This window comes from Tyto alba, unplaced genomic scaffold, assembly GCF_018691265.1.
Source record: "Tyto alba isolate M040663 unplaced genomic scaffold, T.alba_DEE_v4.0 Super-Scaffold_41, whole genome shotgun sequence".
Taxonomy (NCBI): domain Eukaryota; kingdom Metazoa; phylum Chordata; class Aves; order Strigiformes; family Tytonidae; genus Tyto; species Tyto alba.
In genome coordinates this window covers 1,821,007-1,831,370 of record NW_024881317.1, presented here as the reverse complement: position 1 = coordinate 1,831,370, position 10,364 = coordinate 1,821,007, and the positions used below count along the sequence as shown (strand labels likewise).

Below are 10,364 nucleotides of genomic sequence, written 5' to 3'. Positions count from 1 at the left end.
TGTATAAAAGTACCAAGTGAAAATATTTATTATATGCATTGGAAAAAAAAAAAAAAAAAAGGTTTACCTATTGGATGTTACCTGTTTATGTAGAAATCTTTAGATGTAATAAAATGCATTCAGTTACGTTGTGTTTCCTGGGGGGGGAGGGGGGGGGGGATGAAAAAGGGGAGGGAGGAGGGTGTTTTCTGTGGACTGGGAGTTGCAAAGGTCCCTTTTGAACAGGAATGCTCTGCTGCTGAGTGTTTTGTGGCGTGGAGTGCCTCACACTTGTCCCTGGGAGCCCCAACAATGCCGCTTTGTTCTGTGAGTGTGTGTGAAGCGCGGTGCCTTTCTGCTAGCTTTTATTTGGGTAATGTTTACCCACCCAGAGAGGGTAGGAACCGCCTGTTATGATACAGATGTGTTCTGGAGTAATCCAAAGTGATTTTGAGCTGATCAATCCCCATGACATACAAGCTTTTATATTGTCAGCAGCTGAAAGGATTTGTTAATCAACTGTTCTGGTCAATAGGGAAGAATTAAGCTGTGTGTTGGATCATTTGTAATTTGGCTATTGATGCATATTGGAAACAAATGCTTCGAAATGAACTCCTTGTTTCAGAAGCTAATTACACTCAAAGCAGTGGAGGTTTTTGCTCGCCTTCATCGCTGGTGCTTCTGTAGCAAAGGTCTGGAACAGCTCGGGGGGGGGGCAGCCCCTCCCAAAGGCACTAGTGCAGAAAGGCTCCGGCGAGGTAGGTGGGGGTTTTGTCCAAACATTGAGATTAACTGTGAACAGTTGGAAAAGAGTTACAAAGGAAATCCTGCCTTTTGCTGTCGGTCGGAACCTGTTCTTGGTTTTTCTGAGTTCTGTTGCGCTGTGCAGTGGTTTTCTGCAATGTTACCCGAGTGTCGAGCTGCTTGTAACTTTAATTTTCAGAGAAACGAGGGATTTTTTTGTTTTATTTTCTGTCTGCAGGGTAGGAAGAGCGCACAGAAGAGGGGAGGGATGCGGGAGACAGGCCTGACGTGCCGTGTCGGTTTTACATGGAGCAGAGTTCATTTGCCCTCGAAGCACCATCCTTCCGAGGGCCTGGGGTTAGTACCCTGGCAGGTCAGGAGCCCAGTCTGAGCTTTACTGGGTTAGGCTGGGACTGCCGCCTTGTGTGGGCTGCAGGCTCTGCAGCCTGGCTCCGACTCAGGGGAGGTTGGGCACAGAACTGCCATTTGTCTTAAATAATTTAAGATACATTCTGGATCTGCTCCCGTTTCTTGCGTAGCATTCGGCGTGTCATTTAATCTTCTCTGCTTTTTTTACCCCCCCGTAATAACGGATCCATGAGAATAATCCCAACTTTACCCTTCTGGAGACACTGGTACTGATTTGGAAGGGTTAAGATTGGCTCCTGCTTTGTTTTTTTGAGTTTATAAGCAGGTCTGTGCTGGATACAGTCCCGGTTGATTCCAAGTGTTGCAGCGGTGTGCGATGGTTTTGGCGGTGGCCTTAGTCTGCGGTGTTTGGGCTCTGCTGGGTGCCTCGGCAGGGGATAAATGCGATGTATCTGCGGTTGCTGTAATGATTCAATTGCTGGTCGTGTCACAAATTCACCAAAGATGGAGTTAGTTGCTGCAGCAATTAAAGATTGAGAATTAAAAAAAGGAAGGGGAGGCACGGCTGGCGGGCGGGGAAGGGGGTTCCCGTGGGTCGGAGCCCCCGCGGACACGGCGGGGAGAGCGGCTCCTGCGTACTTCACGGGTTGCTGGGTGTGCTGCACGAATGAGGTCTGCGCAGATTTCCAGTAGCCTCCCGAGGGAATCGGTCGGCTCTGTGTTGTCCCCACGTGTCATACCAGTCTGAGGACCTCGGCTAAGGCTGCCGAGACGTAGATGGAATAAGATCGGTGGCGACGGCTGCGGGTCACATTGATTTTAATCAGTCAAAGTCAAGAGAGATAGGGTGGGGTTTTTTTTTCCTGCGGTAGAGAAGCTGATTTTTCATGGCCTCTGTTTTGCCCTGCCAGGCTGTCTCTGGGAGTATGTTCTGGGCAGCTAGCCCAGAACTTGGTGACAGATATATTTACCAAGCACAGCATTTTCAGCGTGTTGCCTAAACTGCGTTTTGAACTGCACAGAAACTCGGCGTTGCAGGACCCTGCACCTTAATAAATAGTGTGAGAAGCACAAGAATGCAGACGTCTTGGCTGTTGGAGGTGCAAAGGAGGAGGAGGAGGAAGGAGACAGCCACCACAGCCCATTCCTGTGCGTGGAGACCAGTTGCTGTCCTCTGCGGCCGGTGAGCATCACGGGCTGGGGGAGCTGGGGAATTGCCCGCTTGAATTGACAGCTTCGTGTTGGGGAACGTCTGGTTGGGATCATAGCATGGAGCTGAGAAATACCAGGGAGCTGCGCATAGTTACACCGAATTTACCACTGTCGTGACAGGATCAAGCTTCCTGGGGAATCTCTTTCTACGCGGAGAACCGTGTCTGGGCTTGGGTGTGTGGAAGCAGCAAATGGGTGATGTTGACTTCTTGGAACACAGTCACCGTGAGACCCTAACTACCAGTTCTCGTTTGTGTTGCAGTCTGTAGACTCGAATGCATCTTTAAAATAAGATTTTTTTTTTTTATTTTTTTAAGCACGACACATGTTACACAAGGGAATGTCACATTCAATTTATTTCAATAAGAGAGAGCTCACATTCTGTGACAGCATTTCTCCGGAGACGGGGTGGGAACCTGTGTTGTAAGCATAAGCACTATCATGAAGGCAAAATAAGGATTTTTAAATGCAAATGATGATTCCTGAGTCTAAGTAGTAACTAGGGAAAACTGAATTCAAAGTTCTGGGTCCTGCTCTTATCAAATCTCTTCGGTTTGAATTTTAATAGTCAGCTGTAGGAAGACAAATCATGCGGACAAATTCATCATATTTCATTGTTCCATTTGGTCCAACTTTGGCTTCTTTTAGCAGGTCATCCACTGAAAGAAAGAATAAAAGATACACTTTTGAGTGGCATGTATTAGGGAGTTTGTGACAGTCAAAAGAAGAGCAATTCAGGATTTGGGTTTTCAAATCATTTTTGTTAGAAATAGTGACTTCTGGGATCAGTTGGAGGTGCCATCCTGGTTACGGTTTTAAACAAGCATCAGTTGGCACTCCGATTCTGATTTTCACATCTAACTTTTTTGGAGATACCCATCTGTGAGTTGCACACTGGAAAAGAATCACAAATTTAGTCCGAATCGGCTTTTAATTGCTCTTGGTCGGAGTGGCCCGTTTGCCTCGAATAGCAAACCTGTCCCTACTCAATCGAGATGGAACGAAGGGCTCGTGCAGCTGATGTGCCCGGCTTTTCAGGAGATTTACGTGGCGCTTGTTAGTGTCGGCGGGCCTTTAGTGTTTGAAGGCAAAGAATGCCTTCTCAGCTGGGGCTCTGAGGCTCTCGCTGAAAATACTTCAGCAGAAGTGGCAACGCTGCAGTTGGCACCCGGCAGTAATGACGCTTCTCATCCCAGCTTCGGGAACGCCTTGGCAGCGGCAGCAGTTACCTCACTTAAAATGCTGCCCTTCTGTGCCGCCTAAACCATTACAAGGTATTTTTCCTGTCAAATCATGTCAATAAAATACGTACCTTCATTTACAGTGGCTCCAGAAAAGCCTTCGCTTCATTTTAATTTAATGTCCTTTTACCAAATGAGAACCAACACATTTTTCTTCTGTGTTATTTTTAAACGTCCTGGGAAGAATTAATTATTTTTTTAATTTATGTCCTTAGAAGCGTTTGATTACCACCAAGGTATTCTTTTTTGGAAGGAAGAGAGAAAAAACTGTTACTCACCTTACAGTACCGAACGACACGCAGAGAAGGGATGTTTAAGTTGCTGAGTGAAGCGGCTACTGGGAAGGAGATGCCGTCATCCTTCGGGTGACTTGAGAGGAGGTGAATTCCCTGGCTCGTTCACTGCCCGCTGAACGGATGGTGCGTAGGCGCCGAAAGAAACGGCGAAGAGCCCCAGCAGCTTTTCTTTGATAAACATTTGGGGCAGCAGTTTCCTTTGATAAGGTCTCTAGTGCAGCCCAGAAGAGGTTTTTGCTGGCGTGTGTCCGGTTTGGCCGGGGTGCCGGTGCCTCCCCCGAGCCCGCGGCCGATGGGGCAGGCGGGCCTGCGTTTGTCACTTGATATTTAATTCGCCTCGGTGGCCGGAGCCCGTCGGTAGGCGGTCGAAACGGAGAGATTGAGCGTGGTGATGCTCTGGTGACGAGTCCTCCGTCGTGGGCTGGAGGCACCGAGCCCGGCCCGAGTTCTCTCCCTTGGCGAGGCGGGCGCCGGCAGGTCTCGCGAGGCCGCTTCGCCTTCTTACCCGCGAGCTGCGGGGCTGGGGATACCGGGGAGACCCAAGCTGTGCCGGGTTAAATAAAACTCCAAGTACTCGTACTGGAACACGGAGTAATAACTTTGCCTTTCCAGTTGTGAAATCCGGGGCGGGAAGGTCGTGGGAGAGGGGAGGCATTCAGTGGGGGGGGGGGGGAAAAAAAAAAAAAAAAAAAAAAGCTGTTTTACTGTAAATAATTGTGGCAGGTCTCTGTGAGTCTTCTGTTTGCAGACAATGTATGGGGGGGGGGGGGAAGGGGGGGGTAAGCGTAGCTCTCGTGGGAGCTGCAGCCGGGAGGATTTGGTTGCAGCGTGGGGTGAATGAGGGACCGTTGCGCAAACTGCTGGTACTGTAAGGTGAGTAACAGTTTTTTCTCTCTTCCTTCCAAAAAGAATACCTTGGCGGTAATCAAACGCTTCTAAGGACATAAATTAAAAAAATAATTAATCCTTCCCAGGACGTTTAAAAATAACACAGAAGAAAAATGTGTCGGTTCTCATTTGGTAAAAGGACATTAAATTAAAATGAAGTGGAGGCTTTTCTGGAGCCACTGTAAATGAAGGTACGTGCCGGTAGTTACCGAACGGTCGCGGGTGCTCATGAAATTGAGTCTGTTCCGGTATCAAATATTTATAGCAGCTTAGCAAGCTGGAGTTCAGTGTGTCAAGCCAAAGGGGGAATTTCTCGTTGAGGAGAGGCATCGCTTCCTACATTAGGATCTAGAGTGCCTTGATACAGGCTGGGAGTAGATGCGCTGCCTGTACACCAAAGCAACGGGAAATCCTCCTGCAGCTCCCAAATCTTCTTCATGTAATAGCGGTTCTTGCTCGCATGCTTTTAATTAGGGCTGATGTCTCCACGTCCTCACTGTTTGTTCGGATCTCATAATAGCTCTGAAAGTGTTTTCAGATGCAAATAGCTGCATGAATTATTATTCCAGCTAAACAATTGAAGAAAACACTCGGGAGAAATGCCTTGTTGGTGTATCACGTGTGAAGCTGGTGACAGCGACTGGACTTGACCGGCTTTGCTCTCATTAAATTCTCCTTTAACGCTAGAAAGGATGGTTCTAAAAGCCTCAAGAAGCCTAACGGGGTCTGAGCAAACCCCATAACCCTGGTAAAACTCATTCCTTTGCCTGTATCAAACGGAGTTTTTTCGAATGCTGTCTTTGGCAGAGAGCGAGCAACCTGAAAGCTCCGGCGCCCGCTCCCCGCAGCGGGGTCGGAGGGGCGAGGGCTCAGCAAGAGCTGGACGAGCAGCCAAAGGTGATGTGGGTCGGAGCAGGGAGGGGACAGGACGCCCCGTCTGCAGGGCTGAGCCCCCTCCTGCAGCCTGGGGAAGCTGGAGAAGCAGGGTGCGCATTTAGAAAGTTTATATACGTGCTAAAAAGCCGAGGGCAAAATCGCCTGTCTAAAAGGTCTTGATAATTTCCAGCTTCCTGGAAATTCCCTACTACTGTGCCCCTTGGAAACAAAATTCTGACAAAGAAGGTGGTTTTTTTTTTAAAAAAAAAAAAAAATATTAATTAAAAAGCCTCCCCCCTCCCTCTTCCAAATTGCCCTGGCCGCAGAGCTCGCCGCAGCAGCGCTGCTGGGGAGCTGCGGGTGCTCCGTACAGCATCCCTGCGGCTGGCGGGGCGCCGCGCTCCCAGGGCCCTGCGTGGGGCAGACGCTCGCTTTATAAATACAGCGAAGCAGCTCGGGGTGAAACCCCATCATCTGGGAAACAGCTTCGAGGAAGGGAAAAAGGTGTCGCGGTTCGGGGGCAGCTGTTTACGTAGGCGAAGTGTTTTAAGCGAAAGCACGAGCTCATCGTATGGCTGCGCGGGGAAGGGTCTGGTGCTGGGCACGATGTCTCGTGTCCTGGTTTGGGCTGGGAGAGAGTTAATTTTTCTTTTTAGTAGCTGGGATAGCGCTGTGTTTGGGGGTCGGGAGGGGATGTGGTAGGAGGAGAAGGCCGATAACTTGCTGATGGTTTCGGTGGTTGCGGAGATTTCAGGGGCTCTCCACCTCCTCCCCGTGTCCTGCCCGTGGGTGGGTGCACACGGAGCTGGGGGAGAGCGCGGGCAGAGCACCCGACCTGGGCAGGGGAATATTCCATAGCGTGTAACGTCCTGCTCAGCATAGAGAGGAGGGGTGGCCGGGATGGGGGGGGGGGGTTCTCTCTCACTGCCAGGATTGCGACTGTGGGGTCTCGGTATTTCGGGACCGCTGGCCGGGAACGGGCCGGGCATCGCTCAGCGGGCGGTGAGCAGTCGCCCGTTTATACTTTCTAGGATTGTTTCGGGTTTATTTCAATTATTAAACTGTTTTTATCTTGACCTCCCAGCCTCCCTTTGCCCCTCCAATCCCGCCCCCGTTCCCTGGGCAGGGGAGCGAGGGGCTGCGTGGGCTTGGGCTGCCGGCCGGGTTCAAACCTCGACGCCCTGGTGCTCTGCGCGTCGGGGGCGTGAGGGGGGACACACATCCCTCCTCCCCCCCCCCGCTGAGGCTCCTGCTACCACAGGTCCCTCGGGCTTCCCAGCTAGAAGCGCCCGATCCCAGATTCCACTACAGAGGGAAATCAGGAAGGAAATAAGAAGATGGGTGGCATTTGATACATCTTTGAATTGCAAGATACCTTCTTCCTCGGAAAGCTTTTCTCCTAATCTTGTAAGTTTGGCTCGCAGCTCCGAAACGCTGATAACGCCTTTATTCTGCCTGTCTATCATGGACAAGGCCGTGAGGATTTCCTTCTCGGGTTCCTCCTGCTTCATTTGCCTGTACATTATATTCAGGAAAGTGGAGAAATCCAACTCTGCGTTTCTGTCTGTGAAAATAAGAGCAGACTCTTTAGGAGTGGCTCAGTTCTGTAGTCCGGATCCACACCTAAGCATCACCCCCCTCCCCACCAGTTCCCTTTCCTGGGGCACCTCTTGCCTGACTGGTCTGCACCAGGGCGGGCCACTGCTGGGGCCTTTCTTCTGGCCTGAAAAACCATTTACAGCTTTCTTAGACCTGTGCTCTGAAACCTCACATCCAGCATTTTTAACCCAGCCCGCTTTGTCTCATGATTCTTCTTTGGTTTTTGTGCTGTGCTTTGAATTTATTTACACGTATCTGCAGATGAATATCACTCCTGCCTCTGCTGGTTGGACTGGACAGTTTCCCAGCCTCAAAATCCATAATCAATACGTATGCCTCTTGCTGCTCTTGAAGCTTTTCTATTTGAGTGGCATTATTTTAATCTGTGTACTGGATTGACTTCACCATCTAGCACATCAGACTAGGTTTTGGTGACTGCTCTGGGTTATCCTGCATTGCCTGGGCAGTTTCACCTGAGAGTGAGTATTAAGTCCTGGGCTCCAGGGAGCCTCCTTGTCTTTGCACGTAGCCTCCTGGCCACAGAAAAGTTGAATTTCTCCAACAATAACCCAGTGTGGGTTTTTATTCATGTGCTGCCGCCGCGCTTTGCTTACCAATCTTCTGCAAGAGCAGGTGTCTCTGCACCTCTCCCGGCGTCGGGCTGGCTCCCAGGCACCGCATCACTGCCATCAGGTCGGAGGCTTTTATCTTGCCTTTTTGTTTCTTGTCGTACAGGGAAAAACATTCCTTGAACTCTAATTAAAAACCAAAACTCTGTTATGCCATGTAAGATTACATTGATCTGCCAGTGACGTTTCTTCTCCCGTTGCCCGGCCGGGCGGCGTTGGTCGGGTTCCAGCGGGGATATTGTGTCTGCTTCGGGGTGTCTCCTTTCAAGGAAGACGATGGACGGTGGGGGAGGACCCTGGGGTAAAGTGCCAAGGGCAATTAAAATTCAGGCTTGGGACTAGCTGAGCTAATTGGCGCCCTTCGGCCTAATGAAGCAAGTCTGAAAGCGGAGTTGGGCTTCCAAATATATAGAATACTGTTAACAAGTACTTTTCTCTGCCTTCATGGGGGGGTGGGAGAGGATGCTAAAGGAATGAGCCTTGAGGAGCGGTGGAGGATGCTGGTTTGGTCCCTGCCGTTGTCTGTGCTGCATCTGGCAGTTGCCCCCCGCCGCCGGCTGGATTTAAAAAAAAAAAAAAAAAAAAGGCAAAAGAACTGATAATGTCGCGTTCGACAGCCTGCGAGCTGCCGGAGTCTGGCGGGGGAGTCTCGCCGGCGCTGGCCTCGCGGTTTTCAAATAAATAACGGAGGGAGGCTGCAGCTGACCTCGGTAAGGCTGCGCCCCCCGCTCTGCTCCCAGCACCGGCGCAGGCTCCGCTCCTCGTCCCGCTCGGCGCTGACGGGCAAGTTGTGCTGCGCGGGGGACAGTCCCGGCTGCAGAGCAGCCCGGCAGATCAAAATCGGTTTATTTAGGTGCCCTCACCCTCCTCCTCTCCGTCCCTACACCTTATTGCAGGCGTGGGTGCAGGGTGCCCCGTGGGTGCTGTGGCCTCCCCCGGCACCCATCCTGCAGAGCTGCCGAGCCCCCAGGGGCTGCAGATTTACACGTTTACAATAATGCTCTTATTTCAGCTTGCTTCTGCCGTTCTCGTAGCAAACCCTTCCTCCTTCCAGTCCGAGGCAGGGATCCCCTTTCCCAGGGAAAGCCCCGGTGCCCCACAACGAGGATTTTTGTGCTTCCTGCACCCTCTCCTTCCTCCTCTTCCTCCTTCACCTTCACTCCCATCATAGGTGAAGTCTCCTAGTACTGCAAATTGTCTCCTGGAATTTCTCCTGCTCCCTGGTGCCTTGGCCAGAGCTGACGTGTTTATGGGGTTGGGAGGTTGCTGGTTGACCTCTGCTGGGTCTCGCGGGGGGGGGGTTCAGCTCCCTGGGGGTGCCCAGCACTGTCTTAATGAAATCAGGGAGATTTCTGTGGTTTCAGAGCAAGCAGATTCCCTCGAGAGCTGGGAGGAGGGCAAAGTGGGGGGAGCACAAGCCCAGACCAAGACACTTCTTTTGGGGGAAATGCCATATGTAAAAATTTGCTAGGCTGATTTTACTAACAAAAAAAAAAAAAACCACAAAACCTAAAACAAGCCAAAACCAGACCAAAACTATACGTACCATTAATTTGATCCTGGGAAAGAAATTTTGCCTGTAGCATGAAGAAGGGTAGGAGAAGGAGAGGAGAAAAAAAAAAAAAAGTATTATTAAAACAAAACAAACCAGCTTTAAAATCTGGATGGGGGAGCAGGGGCGAGCAGTTTGTATCAGCCGAAACGCTTCACTCACCATTGGTTTGGGGGCTCTCCTTGTGTTTGACGCTGCCTGGCGGGGTCGGAGGTGTCGGCTGCTACTTTTCTTTTCTATTCAGGGCTAAAGTCCGCCAGCCCCGGGGTGGAGTGTGGCCGGGCTGTAATAAATACCCCGCTGCTATGGCTACGAGACCTGATCCCTGCCAGGGCTGGGTCCCGCTGCCAGCACGGCTCCTGCTCGCCCCGTGGGGAGAAAGGCTCCCCCCAAGCTGCCCAAAACCTGGGGGCTCTGAGGGGCCCCCGAGCAGCGATGCTGTCACAAGGAGCGGGGCGAGCGCTTCCCTCGGTCGGGGTTTAAGGGTGTTTGGGGTCAGGCTGGGTGGGGACGAGCACGAAAGGTTTGATCATCTCCCATAACTGGGCGCCTTGCACTAAGCTTGGCTGCTGGGAGACAAATCCAGCCTTGTTGCTGCCTGCTGAGGAAGGGCGCGGGGGGGATTTACAGCTTCGCCGTCGTCTGCTGGAAGGGTTTTGCTGGTGGGCAGGAGAAGGAGTTAAATTGAGTTTTTGCGTGGCTTGGCCGAGCTGGGTGCAGGGCGCTGGGCATCGCTGGCACTGTGCCTTGCCCGGTGGGTTTGCAGGGGAAGGTGAACAGGGAGAGGCTGGGACGTTGCAGCCAGGCTGAGAAGACAAGGGATTTTTGAGCTGGTTTAAAAAGCTCCTCCTTGGCTGAGTCTTTATAAGCATTTATTTAAGTAATCTGATTAGGAGCAGAGGGCCTCCAGGACTGTCAAGTCTGGTTGCAGCTCTCGGCTGGGGGGATGCTGGGGAAATGATGCCGAGGGAGGAGCTGG

At 51.3% G+C, this 10,364-nt stretch overlaps 1 protein-coding gene across 1 annotated transcript; it reads right to left on the bottom strand.

Moving 5' to 3' along the window:
• Positions 1–2,642: 2,642 nt before the first annotated feature.
• CALML4 (calmodulin like 4) lies at positions 2,643–10,269 on the bottom strand. The gene is made up of 5 exons (XM_042804393.1): positions 9,548–10,269; positions 9,380–9,410; positions 7,819–7,959; positions 6,981–7,169; positions 2,643–2,963 (listed from the first exon to the last, which is right to left on the bottom strand). The coding sequence occupies exons 1-5, from the start codon at positions 9,548–9,550 to the stop codon at positions 2,866–2,868; spliced, it is 462 nt and encodes a 153-aa protein (XP_042660327.1). The 5' UTR covers positions 9,551–10,269; the 3' UTR covers positions 2,643–2,865.
• Positions 10,270–10,364: the final 95 nt, after the last annotated feature.

Bases quoted from the DNA above. Each gene is read 5' to 3' on its own strand.
- CALML4 (XM_042804393.1), bottom strand. The intron at 7,170-7,818 runs GTAAGCAAAGCG...TTATTTTCACAG, and splicing joins CCTGCTCTTGCAGAAGATTG to ACAGAAACGCAGAGTTGGAT. The intron at 2,964-6,980 runs GTATCTTGCAAT...TCTTTCTTTCAG, and splicing joins AAAGCTTTCCGAGGAAGAAG to TGGATGACCTGCTAAAAGAA.